Raw genomic sequence first — 21648 nt, forward strand, 5'->3', positions numbered from 1 at the left:
AGCACCATCAGCCCCCTGGAGGACCCCCTGCAGCCCAGAAAAGCTGCAACAAGCTTGGCCAGACTGTGAAAAGATCCACCTACATTCTCAGGCCATCCTTCTGAGTTGGGCTGCCCTAGGGAAGAGCCTCTTAGGTTCTCAGTGACCCAGATAGCTGCTCCAGCCCCCAGGGGGTGCTGCACTCCTGAGGAACAGCTGCCCAACACTGCCAACCCCCTGCAAGAACCCCACAGCCTAAAAACACCAGAGCAAGCTCTGCATGACCAAGTGAAATCTGCTACCATCATGGTGTGGACCTCCCAGTCCTGTCTGCCCTCAGGAAGCCCTCCTTTGCTTCAAAGAAACACTGTTAGCCCCATCAACACTCCAGAAAAGCCACACTGCCTCAAAAAAGATTGACCAACAACGCCAGCCCTCAGGAAATATTCCACGGCAGTGACAAGGCAAACACTGCCTGATCACGGAGAGTACAACTCCCTCAGGAGAAAGAAAACAACAAGCAAGATGAAGAAGCTGAGAAACCACCCCCAGTCAAACCAACAGGAGAACTCACCTAAAACAGTCAACAATGAAACAGATCTCGGCAGTCTGACAGACCTGGAGTTCAAAAGAGAAATAGTGAAAATACTGAAGGAATTAAGAGAAGATATGAACAGTAATGCAGATACCCTCAGAAAGGAACTAGAAAATATAAGGAGGAGCCAAGAAAAACTAGAACATTCATTTGCAGAGATGCAAACCGAACTAGGGGCAGTAAAAACCAGAATGAATAATGCAGAAGAACGAATCAGTGATATGGAAGATAGAATAATGGAAATCACTCAATCCGGTCAACAGACAGAAAACCAAATCCAAAAACTGGAAAGCAATATAAGAGACCTATGGGATAATATAAAGCAGGCCAATCTACGCCTAATAGGAATTCCAGAAGGAGTAGAAAAAGATAAGGGGATGGAAAATATATTTGAAGAAATTATCGCTGGAAACTTCCCAAATCTAAAGGATGCTGGGTTCAAGATACAAGAAGCACAGAGGGCCCCAAACAAACTGAACCCAAATAGACCCACACCAAGACACATCATAATAAAAATGGCAAAAGTTAGGGATAAAGAGAGGATCCTAAAGGCAGCAAGAGAAAAACAGAATGTTACCTACAAGGGAACCCCCATAAGAATATCAGCTGACTTCTCTACAGAAACACTACAGGCCAGGAGGGAATGGCAAGAGATATTTAAAGTGCTCAAAGGAAAAAATATGCAACCCAGAATACTCTATCCAGCAAGAATATCATTTAAAATAGAAGGGGAAATAAAAATTTTTTCCAACAAACAAAAACTTAAAGAATACTGCAACACAAAACCCAGGAAATATTGAAATATTGAAAGGGCTTCTCTAAACCAAAAAGAAAGGAAGGAAAGGGAAGAAAACAGAAAAGAAAAAAAAAAGAAGAAGAGGAAGAACTAGGACTGAGGAAACCGCAATCAGAGAGCAGTCACTCAAATAAGCCAGCATACAGATTTAACCATCAACACGCTTCAAACAAAATAAAATTAAAAAGAAAAAAATAAAAAAGAGTCATCAAAAGCATAAAATGTGGGCAAGGGATGTTAAGAAATAAATAACCCTTTCTGTTTGTTTGTTTGTATGTTTCTCTTCTTAATTTTTAGCATACTTAAAAAACAGGGCAACCACAAGCCAAAACCAAATATTGCATTTGCAAAAAATGAAAAAAAAAATACACTCAAGCAGATAATAACAGGAGACCATCCAACCAAAAAAAAAAAAAAGAAAGAAAGGAAGAATGGAGAACCATAGAATCAACTGGAACACGAGGTTCAAATGGCAATAAATAATCATCTATCAATTATCACCTTAAATGTCAATGGACTGAATGCCCCAATCAAAAGACACAGAGTGGCTGAGTGGATAAAAAGGCAAAAACCTTCAATATGCTGCCTACAAGAAACTCACCTTCGGACAAAAGATACATATAGATTGAAAGTGAAAGGGTGGGGAAAAATATTTCACGCCAATAGACATGACAGAAAAGCAGGAGTCACAACGCTCATATCAGACAAAATAGACTTTAAAACAAAAGACGTAAAGAAAGACAAAGAAGGACACTACTTAATGATTAAGGGATCCATCCAAGGAGAGGATGTTACTATTGTCAACATATATGCCCCAAATACAGCAGCACCCAGATACATACAACAAATATTAACAGACATAAAGGGAGATATTGATGAGAATACAATCATAGTAGGAGACCTTAATACCCCCCTCACATCAATGGACTGATCCTCTAGACAGAAAACCAATCAAGCAACAGAGATCCTAAAGGAAACAATAGAAAAGTTAGACTTCATTGATATCTTCAGGACACTACATCCAAAAATAGCAGAATACACATTCTTCTCAAATGTTCATGGAACATTCTCAAGAATCGACCACATATTGGGACACAAAGCTAACCTCAATAAATTTAGGAGCATAGAAATTATCTCAAGTATCTTCTCTGACCACAATGCCATGAAATTAGAAACCAACCATGGGAAAAGGAAAGAGAAAAAACCTACTACATGGAGACTAAACAACATGCTACTAAAAAACCAATGGGTCAATGAGGAAATCAAGAAGGAAATTAAAAACTACCTTGAAACAAATGATAATGAAGACACAACCTCTCAAAATCTATGGGATGCTTCGAAAGCAGTGCTCAGAGGGACATTTATAGCAATACAGGCCTTTCTCAAAAAAGAAGAAAGATCCCAAATGGACAACTTAACCCTCCACCTAAATGAATTAGAAAAAGAAGAACAAAAAAGTCCTAAAGTCAGCAGAAGGAAGGAAATTATCAAGATCAAAGAAGACATCAATCAAATAGAGACTCAAAAAACAATAGAGAAAATTAATAAAACCAAGAGCTGGTTCTTTGAAAAGGTGAACAAAATTGACAACCCCCTGGCCAGACTCACTAAAAAGAGGAGAGAAAGAACCCAAATAACCAAAATTATAAATGAAAAAGGAGAAATCACAATGGACACAGCAGAAATACAAAAAACCATAAGAGAATACTATGCACAACTATACGGCAACAAGTTTGACAATCTGGAAGAAATGGACAATTTTTTAGAATCTTACAGCCTGCCAAAACTGAGTCAAGTAGAAACAGACCAACTGAACAGACCGATCACTAGAAATGAAATTGAAGAGGTCCTAAAATCCCTCCCTACAAATAAAAGTCCAGGACCAGATGGCTTCACAGGTGAATTTTATCAAACAGATAAAGAGGAATTGGTGCCCATCCTCCTTAAACTCTTTCAAAAGGTTGAAGAAGAAGGAATACTCCCAAAGACATTCTATGATGCCACCATCATCCTCATTCCAAAACCAGACAGAGATACCACCAAAAAAGAAAACTATCGCCCAATATCATTGATGAATATAGATGCAAAAATTCTCAACAAAATCTTAGCCAACCGAATCCAACAACATACCAAAAAAATTATACACCATGACCAGGTGCGATTCGTCCCAGGTTCACAAGGATGGTTCAACATACGCAAATCAATCAGCATCATACACCACATTAACAAAAAAAAAAAAGCCAAAAATCATATGACCATCTCAATAGACGCAGAAAAAGCATTTGACAAAGTCCAACATCCATTCATGATCAAGACCCTCGCCAAAGTGGGTATAGAGGGAACATTCCTGAATATAATCAAAGCCGTTTATGATAAACCCACAGCAAATATAATACTCAATGGGGAAAAATTGAAAGCCTTCTCACTCAAATCTGGAATAAGACAGGGATGCCCACTCTCACCACTGCTCTTCAACATAGTTTTGGAAGTCCTAGCCACAGCAATTAGACAAACAAAAGAAATAAAAGGCATCCATATAGGAAGAGAAGAGATAAAACTGTCACTGTATTCAGATGACATGATACTATACATAGAAAACCCTAAGGACTCAACCCCAAAACTACTTGAACTGATTCATAAATTCAGCAAAGTAGCAGGATATAAGATTAACATTCAGAAGTCAGTTGCATTTCTGTATACCAGCAATGAAACATTAGAAAAGGAATACAAAAATACGATACCTTTTAAAATTGCACCTCACAAAATCAAATACCTCGGAATACACCTGACCAAGGAGGTAAAGGACCTCTATGCCGAGAACTATAAAACTTTAATCAAAGAAATCAAAGAAGATGTAAAGAAATGGAAAGATATTCCATGTTCCTGGATTGGAAAAATCAATATTGTAAAAATGGCCATACTACCCAAAGCAATCTACAGATTCAATGCAATCCCTATCAAATTACCCATGACATTTTTCACAGAACTAGAACAAACAATCCAAACATTTATATGGAACCACAAAAGACCCAGAATCGCCAAAGCAATCCTGAGAAACAAAAACCAAGCAGGAGGCATAACTCTCCCAGACTTCAAGAAATACTACAAAGCCACAGTCATCAAAACAGTGTGGTACTGGTATCAAAACAGACAGACAGACCAATGGAGCAGAATAGAGAATCCGGAAATAAACCCTGACACCTATGGTCAATTAATCTTTGACAAGGGAGGCAAGACCATCAAATGGGAAAAAGAAAGTCTATTCAGCAAGCATTGCTGGGAATCCTGGACAGCTGCATGCAAAGCAGTGAAACTAGAACACACCCTCACACCATGCACAAAATTAAACTCAAAATGGCTGAAAGACTTAAATATACGACAGGACACCATCAAACTCCTGGAAGAAAACATAGGCAAAACACTCTCTGACATCAACATCATGAATATTTTCTCAGGTCCGTCTCCCAAAGCAATAGAAATTAGAGCAAAAATAAACCCATGGGACCTCATCAAACTGAAAAGCTTTTGCACAGCAAAGGAAACCCAAAAGAAAACAAAAAGACAACTTACAGAATGGGAGAAAACAGTTTCAAATGATGCAACCGACAAGGGCCTAATCTCTAGAATATATAAACAACTTATACAACCCAGCAGCAAAAAAGCCAATCAATCAATGGAAAAATGGGCAAAAGACCTGAATAGACATTTCTCCAAAGAAGATATACAGATGGCCAATAAACACATGAAAAAATGCTCAACATCGCTGGTTATAAGAGAAATGCAAATCAAAACTACCATGAGATATCACCTCACACCAGTCAGAATGGCCATCATTAATAAATCCACAAATAACAAGTGCTGGAGGGGCTGTGGAGAAAAGGGAACCCTCCTACACTGTTGGTGGGAATGTAAACTGGTACAGCCACTATGGAGAACAGTTTGGAGATACCTTAGAAATCTATACATAGAACTTCCATATGACCCCACAATCCCACTCTTGGGCATCTATCCAGACAAAACTCTACTTAAAAGAGACATGTGCACCCGCATGTTCATTGCAGCACTATTCACAATAGCCAAGACATGGAAACAACCCAAATGTCCATCGACAGATGATTGGATTCGGAAGAGGTGGTATGTATACACAATGGAATACTACTCATCCATCAAAAAGAATGACATAATGCCATTTGCAGCAACATGGATGGAGCTAGAGAACCTCATACTGAGTGAAATGAGCCAGAAAGACAAAGACAAATACCATATGATATCACTTCCATCCGGAATCTAATATCCAGCACAAATGAACATCTCCTCAGAAAAGAAAATCATGGACTTGGAGAAGAGACTTGTGGCTGCCTGATGGGAGGGGGAGGGAGTGGGAGGGATCGGGAGCTTGGGCTTATCAGACACAACTTAGAATAGATTTACAAGGAGATCCCGCTGAATAGCATTGAGAACTTTGTCTAGATACTCATGTTGCAACAGAAGAAAGGCTGGGGGAAAAATGTAATTGTAATGTACACATGTAAGGATAACCTGACCCCCTTGCTGTACAGTGGGAAAATAAAAAAAAATTATAAAAAAATAATAAAATAAAATAAATAAATAAAAATAAAAAGATGTGGTGCATATATACAATGGAACACTACTCAGCCATAAAAAAGAATGAAATAATGCCATTTGAAGCAACATGGATGCAACTAATAATTATCATACTAAGTAAAGTAAGTCAGAAAGAGAAAGACAAATACCATATGATGTAACTTATACGTGGAATCTAAAATATGGCGCAAATGAACCTATTACACAACAGAAACAGACTCACAGACATGGAGAACATATTTGTAATTGCAAAGAGGGTGGTGGTGGGATGGAATGAGATTTTGGGGTTAATAGATGCAAACCATTACATTTAGAATGGATAAACAACAAGGTCATACTGTATATCACAGGGAACTATATCCAATCTCCCGAGATAGACCATAATGGAAAAGAATATTTTTTAAAAAAGCATGTATATACACGTAGGACTAAGTGACTTTTCTGTATAGCAGAAATTGGTACAAAATGTAAATCAACTATACTTTAATAAAATTATGTCCTATTTTCAAAGGTATATTTATATTGTGACATACCTAATTTAATATGTTTGTATACTGCTATAACATTGATAGGCATAACATTTAAATGTAAGTTCTTGTTCAGTAATCTAAATTTCCTCTATCTCTATTTAGTTATTTTGGAACATATCTAATGTATTAACAGAAGTAGTATCCCCCTTTCTCTTTTTACAGTTTTTACCCATACACTGTATCTTATGAGAGTAAATTTTTATTTTAGCTTTCAAGTTCTTGAGACAGTGGGTATAAGGATATCCATTTCACATTTATCTGTTAAATGCCATTATAAAACATAGGTTTATTATATCTATAACTGTTCCCTTTATTTAGTAGACTTGTGGCTTTATTAAAATATATATTTTTCAGGATTTTTTACATTCTCAGCATGTACTAATGTATTTATCCTTCAGATTTTAGTTTTTTTATTAAAAGAAATAGCACTGGTGTTATTTGGTCCATTTTTTGCAATATCCCAGGAGAGTTACTATTCTAAGGAATTTTAAAGATTTTAGGTAGTACATTCTTCTTGTTTAATAGAAAAATTCTATAAAGCATTCTTTTCTAATTATTTAGATTTCCATATACCAGGTTGCATTCACAGGAGAATATACTTAAAAGAAGTATTTTAGTCAGTCTTTTTCTCTTTCTATTGACTCCCTAAGGAAACTATTATTGGTATAATCTGAGGTGACATAAAATTAACTTCTTAATACAAAATACATCCCACACTCAGGTGTCAGAGTGCCTGAAATTCCTCTTGAGATATTATCCTCTTGTGATCACTAAGGGGAAAATGTGTTCCCTAGAGCAAAGCCTGGATTGGAGATCTCTCAGAGAAAGGAAGATGATGGTTCTGTCTTAGTTTATCCATGTCCCTCCCAGACAGATTAGACTTGCACCTAGGCTTCCTCAAATTCTTGTGTTTTGATGACGGGTTTCAGACATTTTTCTGTTCAATTCCTTAACCACTTCTGGATGCTCCTGCCTCTCTCTGATCTTCCAACTTTGGGGCATCTCCCACTCCACTCATACTTGGGCATCTTTCTCTGGAACTGGCCAGTCCTTACATTTCCTTGAAGTCTGATTCCTTAATCTTGCACTGGATCACGTGACTGTATGCCCTCTCTAATTATTTCGCCTCAATCTTGGTTAAGACTGGTCTATCAATTAATAAAGTTTATAAATATACATTTAAAATTCCTGGCAGTACAGTCTTGCCAGTTTCTGTCCCCTTACTATATTCATGTGCCGTGGTCAGCTTTAATAAAATATTATGGTCAAAAGTGATCCTTTAATAGAGATATTTCCACCAAGGTAAGTCAATTCTAGTGCTAATGAAGTCATACTAGTCCAAATTTGCCAAGGAAGGAGATTCATTCTCTGGGGACATGCAACACTTTCAGCCTAACCCTGAAAAGCAGTGCTATGTCTTTGAGTGAAACAGAGGCTCTGCCAAGACACGGACAATATTAAGTAATTCCTCTACTGGCATCCTCCTTGTAAATGCATTAAAACATTACAGGACAATGCATGCAGGTCACTTGCACCTTAATGTAGATCAATTTATCAAAATACTTTTTTTCCTAAGAGGAAGGTCTGAGGGTGCATGTGATGGATGAACAGGAAGGGAAAAGGAATACTGAGAAAAGTGCAGTGAGTACAGGCAGAAGTAGAGAGCACTGGGATGAACTTCTTCAAACCCCATTTCTCACCATGCCATGTTCCACTACTTCATTATTTACTCTACTTCCAACAAAATGAAATGAAGTATCACAACAAAACCCATAGATAAGCTTTACCACAATTCCAGATGTGTGTAAACATGTCAAGCCAATGCCAGTTTTATTTCCTATGTGTGTTCCATGAACAAGAAAGTTGGAAAGACACTCAAGTTCTTTCTCACAGGGACGTCCCGACTTTCCTGTTAAACACAATCACAAAGCAGAGATTCAATTCTTAATAATAGTAATAATAAGAAGTTTATTCATACTTTTACTATTTGTTGTAATTGTGCCAGGTATTAATATACATTGTTGCAGTTATCTTAATAATAGTTATATCAATTAGCTATTATTACCTTCTCTAGTAGGTGAGAAAATTAAATTTAGAGAAAAATGACTTGCCCTAAAATCACAGTTATGTAGAAATGGAAGCAAGTGTATGTAAAATACAGTTTCAGACTGTACCTTTGGCACCATTCTACATACCACATCCAAATGTCTTTACATATTTTACTTTGGAATAAACATACCCCATAACTCCATTTAAAATGAATCTTAAATTCAAAGGAAAGCAACAACTACAAGTTTATCAAAATGAAATATTTCATTGGAATACCTGTAGTGTTTTACAGTTAGTATTTCTTAAGCTGTGGTTCTAAAGACTATTAATATTATGTCTATGTTCCAGCTGACCGTTGGCTGTAAGAATTCTCCTTAAACATGAAATCTCACTTACCATACTAAAACACTGCATGTTTATCTTCTGTTTGACTCTTTCCAGCATTTCATCATTAATCTGACAACCAACACTGCTAAGCTACACATACAATATATGAGCTATGGTTTACTAGGTACCTTTTATAAACATTTTTAAACCATTAATTCTTTCCTATGAGGCAACTATTTGTGATAAATCTTAATATGTTTAAGAGCATGTTAACCTGAATATACTACTCCACATAGTGACAATAGTCTATAGAGGCAGCTGTCACTACTCTTTGATGACCTATGTATACTTTAATGTAACTTAAAAAAAATATTTTTCTTTGTATTATCCATTTAATCTGAACTCTGGCTAGTGAGAAATTCGGTCTGTTCTTCTTTCTATTTAGCAACATATTCTCACTGTTCTTCCCTGATAAGCTGTATGAGAACAATTAAAGAAGTATTCTGAGGTGCTTAGAAATCATTTAATGCAATACTATGCGATAAAAAGAAAACTACAACAAAAATTTTAAAAATATGGTAGGATCCAGATCAAAGTTAGAGGTAGTTGCCAAAAGACTAAATTTATCAAATCCACTCCAAGACTCTTTCCACTCTGCATTGCTCTTTCATATAGAGAACAGATCCCATGGGTATCTCTATTAGGCAGGCTATAAAAACTGGTATAGAAAAAATATTTTTGGAGGGATTATAAAAAGCCATCACAACCAGTTGTTCACATAGTTGAATCTCACAAATATATTGTTTTGCATAAAAGCCCATTCCATAAAAACACATAATCTGATAATGATTCCTATAAAAGTCAAATAAACACAAACTTAATAACATCACTTAGATATACATACACATACAATAAAACTCGAAGGAACACTAAAGGGATGTTGAATATAGAATTCAAAATTGTTCTTACAAGGTTGGGGTGGGATATTAATGTGCTCAGAGAGGGATATAGGGCAAGCTAAAATTACTGCTGATATGTTACTTCTTAAAGCAAATGGTAGGTACACAATGTTTATTACATTATCTTATAAAATACATATACATTGCACATTGCTTGTGTATTCTTTTTATTGAATAAAACAATTCACAATATATTTTAAACAGCTAAAAATAATAATGTAGTTTTCTTCTTGCATCTACTACTATTAATGATACTACAAAGCTTTAAAACATAAGATGGGAACTGAGAGAGAATAAGTTCACCAGACCAGTAAAAAGACAAGGAAGGTTTTATTCAGTAATATTACAACAAAAGATAGAGACTTTTGAAATAAGAGAGAGAGATAGAACTCAAGTGCCTTGAACCAGAATTAGGTGGGAGAGTTTTCAAGTGCTGGGGTGAGCAAATGAAAAAATGCTGGAGGATATTGGACTGGGGCTAGAGTGTTGGTTAGTGCACTTAGGGCATCTGTGTTTGCTAATGATCGCTCATTGACATTAAGCACCCACCCTCCTATGGAGACAGGAAGAGAGGGGGGCCACTGCTTCCTTCTATGATTCTATCAAAGGGATGACATTTCTGGGTTATGAAACTGGTAAAGGCTATAAGAAGATTTCCATCTCAAAGGGGCAAAGAAAGCATATACATGTTTTCTAAAGCGAATGTTCTAAAGAAGAGAGGACAGGGCCTGGGGTCATGAAGAAGCCTGTTCAAAGTTCAGTTAAGCTGAGGGGAACAGTAAGGCCGTCTTGGGCGAAAACACGAAAATAGGGGGTTCCCATTGTGGTTCAGCAGGTTAAGAACCCAACATAGCGTCTGTAAGGATGAGGGTTTGATTCCTGGCCTCACTCAGTGGGTTAGGGATTTGGGGTTGCCATAAACTATGGCACAGGTCACAAGTGAACCTCAGATTTGGTGCTGCCACGGCTGTGACACAGGCCTGCACCTGCAGCTCCGATTTGACACCTCGCTTGGAAACTTCCATATGCCACAGGTGGGGCTATAAAAAGAAAAGGAAAACAAAAAAAAAAAAATAAAGAAAAAGAACATAGGATAGAAAACATGTTAGTTGGGTTTCAGCACAGGAAACAGAATCCATTCTAAGTTTTTAAGCAAAACAGACCTTCATAACTGGGAATAAGATGCTTGCAAAATTATTAGGAAGAAGGGCTGAAGGAGTAATTTCAAGATCTGACTCTCTGGAGATGCCCCCTCAGTGGTAATCAGGAAGGGGTGCAGCCTAAAAGCCCCATTAGAATGACTGAGTTCAAGAACCTACTGCTTAAGTTGAGGAAAGTTGGGTACCAGAGAGCTGCCATCACAACCTCCCTGGCTGCCTTGCCAGAAGCAGCTCCTGCTGTTAGTACTGCTTCTGAGAACCCTGTCAGGGACTCTGTGAAATCTTCTGCAGAGAACCCCATGTGTCTATCATATTCTTCCTCAGATGGAACTGCTAAGACACCCAGAGACAACCTCCGCCAGATCCTCCAGATATCATGTCTGTTTATATTGGTGGAACTCAATTTATATTCACAACCACAGCTTCAAGGGAGTTTAGATATGGTAGTTTTAATTTTCTTGCTTCTGCAGTATCACAACCACAATAAACAGGAATGGATGCTGAGTGCCAGTCACACTTATCAAAAATAAATAAATTAGACAAAGGTCTTCTACTGATGTAGGCCAGGTGCTGGTAAGAAATAGGAACAGAATAAGGGAATATAAAACAGGCAAATATAAATCCAATAGGTATGATTAAAAAAGAAAAGTTTAGGAACAGAGATGAAGAAAACATTCTTTGAGCCGCATATAGATTAAATGTCTACTTATAATAAAGTAGCCATGCATTAAAAAAACACTGGTGATTAAAAATCAAAAAACCACAAGTTTTCATTAGCAATTCAGAAAAAAGTGATCAAATCATTATGGTGTTATAGACACAGAGAACAGACTTGAGGTTGCCAAGGAGGAAAAGGGGTGGGGGAGAGAAGGGTTGGAAGTTTGAGGTTAGCAAATGAAAACCTCTATGTATAGTATGGATAAACAACAAGGTCCTACTGCATAGAATAAGAGACTATGTTCAATGTCCTTAGTAAATCATAATGGAAAAGAATGTGAAAAAGAATATATATATATATATATATATATATATATATATGAATCACTTTGCTGTACAGCAGAAATTAACACAACGTTCTAAATCAACTATACATCCATAAAATTTAAAAAAATCATTATGGTGTTAAACTCATAGCGCTATTCTAATATCTGACATCATGAAAAATAACTAAATGCTTACAGAATAAGCGATGTCAAAAAACACAGGTGTAAAACAAAGAATACTTTGTAGATGTCAAAGTATAATAAAAATAAGAAAAATTAGACTAATTTTTAAAGTGACAAATAAAGAAAAATTTTAAATACATCAATAAACACAACTAGAAACCATTTTAACACTACCATTCTCTGCTGTAACATGGAAGTTATAATAGCTTGAGTTTATTAATGAAAGTAAAAGTCACTATTTCAAAGATTTATGTTTTACTTTCTTTTCATTTTCCCTCTCAGCACCAAGTGGTTTTCATCCAATCTGGGGAAAATAAAATAGAATAAAATTTATAATAATTCTCCCTTAGTAGTATACACACACACACACACACACACATATTTGTCTTTTTGCCATTTCTAGGGCCCCTCCGTTGGCATATGGAGGCTCTCAGGCTAGGGGTCTAATCAGAGCCGTAGCCACCAGCCTACGCCAGAGCCACAGCAACGCGGATCCGAGCCGCGTCTGCAACCTACACCACAGCTCATGGCAACACCGGATCCCTAACCCACTGAGCAAGGGCAGGGACCGAACCCGCAACCTCGTGGTTCCTAGTCGGATTCGTTAACCACTGAGCCACGAGGGGAACTCCCAGTAGTTAATATATTATGTAGCAATTGGCTAACATAAATTAAGTTTACCTTCTTTTCGAAGTCTAATTTTAGAATGTGTAGAAGAATTGATTTTTACATCTAAATCTTCATGAAAATACCATAATATATGCTCTTTATTTCATACTTAAGATTTTCTTTTTTATTGTTCATGGATCTCAATTAAAAAGGAAGATAATTCTGTATCTCTTGTTCTAAATACAAAAGTCCTATCCCTAACTTAATAATCCTGAGCGCTGGTGGCAGGCAGAAAATGTATTTGTGTCTCTGTTTCCTTTCCCCAAGGACAATGCAGCATTTCTGCTTCAAAATTAATAATGCTATTTTAAGAGCAAAACACGTATCTGCAGTTTATATCATTACCTTTATAAACATAGCTGTACCGCTCCTGAGTTTAAAAAAGTGTCTGGGCACAGTGACTGCTCCAGGGACTGAGAACAATTCTGGGAGAAGCGTTCACATTTGCAACACTGAGATTCTCCCCTTCACTTTCAATTTTCTCATAATGACATAACTGTGGTTTCACTTACTGAGTGTTAAATATTTTTATATAACACTTTAAGTGGGACTGTTTAGGCTACAGCACAAGCACATTTTATTTTGTATTGATACTTCAACGGAAAAAGGCTGACCAGCCATTGGACTTACTGCCTAGGCAGAGGGTGAGCTCTGTGATCAGGATTGCTCTGAAATGGGACAAAGACGTCATGAAGAGAGGGTAGCTGAAGTCTGAGATCCAACCTGTGCTCTGCTGGGGTGTCACTACCTTATTCATTTGCCTACAGAGAGGGAGAGGGCCTCAGTTAACTATGGCCCTACAATGGCCAGAGTCATAAATGGACTGCACTTTTCCAACATGTGCTGGCAGGAATTTCTTGGCACAAAACCAAAGAGCAGAGTCTTCTAGCTTACTTATATCCAGTTTAAATTTCAGCTGTGTTTTGTAGATTCATTTGGTGAGGAAACCAACAGTTGATATTTCAAACTGTGCTCTGCTCAGAATGTGGCAGGAGTCATGCAGCTGTTTGGACTAAAAAGAGGGAGGGAGTGAGAAAAAAGACAAAATTACAAATCTTGAGGCACAATGGAGGAGCCACCCAAGACTAAGCTGTGGTGTAGGTTGCAGCTGTGGCTCGGATTGGATCCTAGCCCAGGAACTTCCATATGCTCTGTGTGCAAAAAAAGAAAAAGAAAAAGAAAAAAAAAAGAAGTAAAAGCCTGGTGAAAGTAGGTTTCTATCTGGAACGGTGTAACATAAGAATAATGGCCTGTTTTAGAACAGAGCATAAGAAAGAATTATCAGCATTATTTCAAACTAGTTTCCTCCAGGGATGAGTGGAGCAGTATAAACCAAATGAATCATCCTTTGTGTTTTTCTATGACATTGAGGAGAAGCCAAATTGCTATTAACTATGTAGAAAAATGGTAAGTTCTCAGTTTTTGAGAGAGATGATCAGACAAATCTGGCTGGACAACATTCCTAAAGAATTCTCACAGTGGTGAGAACTTACCACCAATATCCCAACCAATATACCACACACTGATGAATCTTATTGTCAAAGGTCCTTTTTCTTTCTTTCCTTTTGGTTTTTTTTCTTTTTTGGATGATTGTCAATTTTTTAAAAAATATTTGCTAAGAGCTTTTAACATGATATCTATCCTTAAAAAAAATTTAAGCCTGCAATGTAATACTATTAACTACAGGCACAATATTGTACAGCAGAGCTCTAGAACTTTTCATCTAGCATAAGTGAAACTTTATGGTAAGTTGCTATTTAATGTAAGCCCTTTTTGGGAGAACTTAAGATATGAGGGTATAGCCCCCAGACCAAACTTCCTGGCTGTGAATTTCAGTTTTGCTACTAATGTGCTGTGAGAGAGTTCCCAGAGACTCTGGGACTCCATTTCCTCATTGGTAGAAGGTGATGAAAATAATGCCTTCTTCACAATGTCCATATGAAAACTGAATAAATTAGCACACGTAAATAGCACAATGCCCACACTAATATTGTTATAAGAATTAGAATTAGAATTCAGAGATATTCAAGGCCTTCCAGAGTAGGCCTTCAAAATCTAAAATTCAGAATCCAAGAGAAAGAAGAGCTCAATGACAGGTAGAATCTTCCAGGATAAAAAGGATGAAGGAAAAAATTCAGAATTATATCAAAATCAATATATGATAGGTGTGAGGAAGGAAATGACTACAAATGGGTGGCCTAAGCATTTTTTGGGGAGGGGTATAGTCACATGACTGGCTGTGGTGGTTGTTACACAGTTTTACACATTGTAAAGACTATATAGAACTATAGGCCAAAGAGTGAATTTCACCATAAAAATTAGGAAAAAAAAATAGGAAAAACAAAAACACCACCAACCAACTACACTATGAAAGAAAATGAGAAAAGATTAAAGGGTAACATGCAAGAGCAAGATTATTCCTTAAATGACTTCAGAAGTAGGATATGTTTGTGTGGTTAAGAGCCCTGGCTGGAGAGATCCCTTGGGGTGGGACAGGGGTCTGAGAATTATGTACAGTTAAAAAGAATATGACCAAAAAGAGAAATGGCTCCAAAAGTTGTCCCTGAATAAAATCAGTTCACTCACCTTGTCCATCTTTGTACTGACAATCATTGGAAGTAATAATAAGGCAAATATTAATAAGAGCTAACATTTCTAAAGGGCTTGCTATGTGCCAGGCACAATTGATCTAAATAAAGATCAGGAATTTGAAGTTTATGTAAATTTAGAAAATACCTTAGTGAGATACCATATTCTAAGCACCAGGATTTCCTGCTGAGAGCCTAAGTGATTGATTAGTAGTATCACAAAACAACCATTTCATAGTTTTTAAGTGTGATTATTACTTAGATTCTGGTTGATAGGCAACAACATTAATGGAGAATTGACATATATATATATATATATATATACACACACACACACACATATATATATAAAACTGGGCCACTGGTGTACAATAGAAATTGACAGAACACTATAAATCAACTATAATGGAAAAAATAAAAATTATAAAATAAAAAAAGTGTATTGTATAATCACACATTTATACTACACTCATGTATACGTAAATTCATATATTTTGTAAATAAATGTGTACATTATACATTATTATTATTTTTTCAATAATTACCTTGTTGACATTTGCAAATATATCCATTGATGTGATTCTCAGAGTTTGCACCATCTATACATGGTGACGAAACACATCCATTTATGTTAATTTCACAGAATTTCCCAGAAAGTTCAGGGAGACACCTAAGAAAGAAAAGTGAAAAATACTCATATAATCCATACTGTAGAGTTCATATTTGCCAAATTAAGAGAAAAGTTAAGGGCATGAAGTAGTCATTTATTATAGTGGATTTGTGAGAAAAAATTTAATGAGTATTTATCAGTATCTTTGGTGAAATTAAGGCCAATTAATCTAAAGACAACCATACTCATAAGCAAAAAGGGAAAGCAAAAAAGACTCAGGCATCATAGAGCTTAATCACTGTAGATTTTACTCTTTCCATTCTATTTTAAATATATGTAGCTTGTAGGGAGTTCCTGTTGTGGCACAGTGGTTAACGAATCTGACTAGGAACCATGAGGTTGAGGGTTCAGGCCCTGCCCTTGCTCAGTGGGTTAACGATCCGGCATTGCCGTGAGCTGTGGTGTAGGTTGCAGATGCGGTTCGGATCCCGCGTTGCTGTGGCTCTGGTGTAGGCCGATTGGACCCCTAGCCTGGGAACATGCTGCTGGAGCGGCCCAAGAAATAGCAAAAAGACAAAACAAAAAAAACAAAAAAAACAAAAATAAATATATGTAGCTTGTATATACATATATATGTGTGTGTGTGTATATGTATATGTGCACATATATATATATATTCATGTATGTATGTAGTACTATTAAAGTGTCTATGCCTCTATACTATAAAAAAAATTGACTAAAGTTGATTTTAAGATAGTCAACTTTTAAAATGGTGACAAACTTGATAATTGTTTAAAATGTTTCATAAATATTTAATTATAAAATGATTCCTTAGTGACCCCTATTAGCCCAAATCCTGACCACATTTACTTACATTTATAAAACAAATAATTTGAAACCAATATAGAGGGCAATGTAACATTTAAAATATTGCTTTGCTTATTCTTGGTTTGATAGTAATATCACATTTCACCTTAGAATTCTTTCATTCAGTTGTGTTTTCAACAACCTGTGGCTGGGAACTGCCTGGAGGGGATATAAAGGGGTGAAATGTGGCTCCAAAACAGGATGTCTCAGTCCTAACATTCAGTGCCTATGAATGTGACCTCATTTGGAAAAAAAGGTTTTTGCAGATGCAATTAAGGATCTTGAGATATATCACACTGGATTTACCAGGTGGGCCTGAAACCCAAAGACAAGTGTTCTTATAACATAAGTGACACAGAGACACATAGAGAAGACCATGTAAAGAAGAAGGCAGAGCTCAGGGTCATGAAGCCCCAAGCCAGGGAAACTGTGGAATTTCTAGAAATTGCAAAAGTAGGATTGTTTAAAAATATGTATGTATATATATATAATTTGCACTCACTGCTGCTGCCTAGAAAGAGTATGGACCTCATATGGCTAGTCTAGGAAAAGATAAAAATTCAGTATCTGGAGTACTGGAGTACTTTCTACTGAATGCATATGGCTTTTGCACCATTGTAAAGTAAAAAAAAAAAAGTCTAAGTCAAACCACTGTAAGTTTGGGGACCATATGTACTTGGAACTGCCAAATTTAAGTTTAAAAGAATCAAAGATAACTTTGTGTGTGTGTATAAATACCACACACACACACACACACACACAAACACACACACTTGTACGCAGGATTTTTGCTGGTGCCCTGGCACCTCCACAAAGAGTATAACCTTGCTGACACCTTGATTTTGGATTTCTGGTCTCCATAGCTGTGATGAAATAATTTCCTGCTGTTTTAAGCCACCAAATTTGTGATCATTTGTTACATCACTGCTAGGAAACTAATACAGAAATTGACATTACAGTCTGTATCTGCTCATGTCATTCCTCTCCATATTTTCATATTGAGGAATAATTTTATACAAATCCCTTTGATGTCAGTTATCAAACTATGGTGTAAAAACTAATGGAGGATATACAAACATGGATTAAAGTGCAATGTACGTTAGATCTTATTGTGGTTCGGTGGGTTAAGGGCCCAAGAATGTCTCCATGAGGATGCGGGTTCTGTAGGTTAAGGGTCCGGCATTGGCATTGCTGAAAGCTGCTGTGTAAGTCACAGATGCAGCCCAGATCCCTTGTTGCTGTGGCTGTTGCATTGGCCTCAGCTGCAGTTTCACTTTGACCCCTGGCTGGGGAACTTCCATGTGCTTCAGGTGTGCCCGTAAAAAGAAAAAAAAGAAGTACAAGTTCATGAGAATTACACATTTACTGAGTGCCTACAACATCAAAGATCTTCTAAGAAAGCTTAAAAAAAAGTAAAATTCTGCGTCTGCCTTCAAGGAACAACTTGCCTACTTGGGCTAATAGACAAGTAGCAAAAATAATAATATGACAACAGCTCTCAAAATATAACATAACATAGTAAATGGAGACATGCATTTCTCCATTTCTCCAGCATGGAAAAGAGTGTTTGCAAAAGTGAGCTTAAGAAAAGAGTGAGTATTAATTCAGAAATTGCAAATAGTTTTAAATGGCTGACATATAAGGTGTGAGAGCACAGTCTGGGGTGATGTTGGTAGAAAAGGATAAATTAATAAACGTAAGGTTAAGAACATTATATACTTTTGGATCATAATTTTCACAATAGCTAATATTTACTGAAGACTTATAAACAATTAACCTTTCTAAAATCATAGCACTAGCAAATTTCATAGGTGGAATTTAGAACCAGAAAGTGTGACTCCTTTTTACCAGCCTACACCTATCACCTAGCCAAAGTTGGTCACTTTGTTTTGAGTAACTAGCTCTAACCAGCCAAAGATAGTAGACAACTATATTAACCAATCCTACGTATTAGAGTGACTCCAATATTCTAGACCCTCACTGGAACTAATTGAAGACTCTCTTTCTCCTGACCAACAAACAATAAGACCTGTTTTAGCCATGTATGGATTTATGAATTCGTTTTGCACTATCAAGGTGAAATCTTCAATACTGGATTACCACTAAAACCAAGAACCTCCTTCTTTTTGTAACACAGAGAAATCTAGGATAATTTCCTCTCAAAGGAAATTCTACATTGGTGGTGGTCGGTCCCTTACATGTAAAGTAAACAGAGTTAGGGTTTATTTGTTCATCATGGAAGTGTTCATTGTCTTCCTATTAATATCATAAATTTCTCTTCAAAAATACTCTGTCAATTAGATAGTTGCCAGCACTATATGAAATGCCTAGCTATCCACATTCTTCTCCATCACCAATATGGATATTGCTTTTAATTTATTCTGCAAAGGAAAAAAAAACATGAATGTTATAGTTTTAGGTTTTGGAATTGGGTTAGCTTTTAAAAATTTAACAGTCTTTTCTTAGAATAATTTTAGATTTATAGAAAAATGTTTCAAGGGTAGTATATAGGCTGTTCCCACATACTCTATAGTCAGTTTGTCTTACTGTTAGCATCATATATGAATATGGTATATTCATCAAAACTAATGACACAATATTGATAGATTATTATTACTCAAAGTCTATGCATTATGGAGACTTTAGTTTTTACCTATATATATTTTTTTAATGTTCCAGGACTTTGTTCAGGACACCAATTACATGTAGTTGCCATGTCTCCTTTGCCTCCTACAGGAGGCTGTAACCATTTCGCATACTCCCTTTTTTTCTGATGATTTTGAGAGTTTTGAGAAGTACTGGTTAAGTGTTTTGTACATTGTCCTTCACTTTCGGCTTGATTAATGTTATTCTGACATATACTCAGGGGATATGAATTTGGGGAATAAAGATATGACCGGAAACATTCGTTCTCATTAAATCATATCAAGTACAGCCTTTGGAAGGAAGTTGCCATGCACATGCCACATTCAAGGGTGTAGGGAGTTATGCTGCATCTCCACAAGGAGAGAATATCTACAAAACAATTTGAAACTGTTGAAGTTAAAAACTTTGCTGGAATTTTGAGTGGTATTGCTTTGGCTCTATAAATTAAGATAAATCAAGTTGGGAGAAATAACATCTTAAAAATATTGAGTGTTCCAATTAATGAATAAGGAATATCTCTCAGTTTAGTTAGATCATCTTTGAATAAAGAATATCTCTCAGTTTACCTAGATTATTTTTTATTTCTTTCATCAGTGTTTTATATTTTTCTACATTCAGAAATTGCACATACTTTATTATATTCATACATGTGTTTTACCTTGGGGTGGTTGCTATTTTAAGTGATATCGATATTTGTTTTCTATGTCTTTCTTTTCAATATCCCAGTGTTCATTGCTAGAAAGCAACTGACTTTTATAAACTGACCTTATATCCTGCAAACTTGCTACACTAGCTTATTATTAGTTTTGGGAGTGGTTAAAATATTAGCAGATTCCTTGGGGGTTTGTACAAAGGTATCTGTAGATAAAGACAATTCTCTTTCTTGTCTGAAGTAAATATTTTACTTTATTTTATTAGATTAAGGAAGTTTCCTTTAATTCCTAGTTTTTTGACAGTTTTTATTGTGAATGTGCTTTGACTTTTTTAAAATGACTTTTGTGCATCTATTAATGTCTTCATATAGCTTTTCTTATTCATATTAACATGATCATATGCTAACAGTCAAATGATACATGAAATGATAATATGATACTGTGATTGATATGACTATATTTTCTTAATCATTTATTAATATGATGAATTGTACTGATTGATTTATGAATGTTAAGCCAATCTTGTTCTCCTGGAATGACCCCAGTTATTGATTCAGGTTTGAACATAGTCATCTTTTTGCTATTCTCAAGGAGTTTATTTCAATTTAAAATTTTAATGTTAAACTTTTATCTTTTGTTCTTGCAAGTTTATGTGATTTTTGCATTCCTCGCTTGAATTATGAAGATCTAGGCGAGGAATTCTGTCCATTCTTAAAATATGGAAATGCATAACGTTTTATAGCCTTGTACTCCATGAATACTTACACGGAACTGGGTATTTATATTGATAATAAAAGTAATATAATCTCATAAACATCTATTCACTTTACAGACACTTTAATTGAATTTCTGACAGATGGAAATAATGTAGATAGTTTGTTTTTACAAAGGATTCATTTGAAATCTAGTAAGACAATTTTGTCCTAACAAGTGAAAAGTCAACTCTTCTTGGGCCCCAGCTAACTATTGACCATGAGATGAGAGAGGCAGAATACAAGGAGTCTTGTTTTACAGCAGTAGAGACTCAAGCAAGGAAAGTGAATAGGAACCAGAGCGAAGGTAAGGCAACTTTCCCTGTAAGTGATGAACTGCTGGGGGCTCACTGTGAATGAGTCTGAGAGTTCAAAACTCCATGGTGACCCAGTCATGGAGGGACCTTCAAAATATTTGAGACTTGAGATTTATCTCCAGAAGTTGACCAGGTTCCCACAGTAAATATCAGAGGGAAAAAAAAAAAAAACCCTTTTGCTTCTGACAGGGGGAGGGGAAAAGGAGGCATTTGAAATACACCAGAGACCTCTGTTCTTTTCAACTAGGTCTCCTCTCAGGAGAAACTATGTAACCAGACCCCAACCTGCTGGAGTTTTACCAGAGCCCTGATGACCTGGGAGAATGGAAATACCAACTTCAGCCCTTTGTGGCCATCCTCTCTCACCTGTGTGGGAAATC

The 21648-nt window shown here is 36.3% G+C and overlaps 1 protein-coding gene across 1 annotated transcript in view; it reads right to left on the reverse strand.

Annotated features, from left to right (window-relative positions):
* The window catches only part of EYS (eyes shut homolog), a 1324234-nt gene that overhangs the window by 692557 nt on the left and 610029 nt on the right, over nucleotides 1–21648 (reverse strand). Inside the window, 2 exon segments of the mRNA XM_047769134.1 lie at nucleotides 8293–8414; nucleotides 15969–16093. Coding sequence (XP_047625090.1) covers nucleotides 8293–8414; nucleotides 15969–16093 — 247 coding nt within the window.

Source organism: Phacochoerus africanus, chromosome 2 (genome assembly GCF_016906955.1).
Source record: "Phacochoerus africanus isolate WHEZ1 chromosome 2, ROS_Pafr_v1, whole genome shotgun sequence".
Lineage (NCBI taxonomy): Eukaryota > Metazoa > Chordata > Mammalia > Artiodactyla > Suidae > Phacochoerus > Phacochoerus africanus.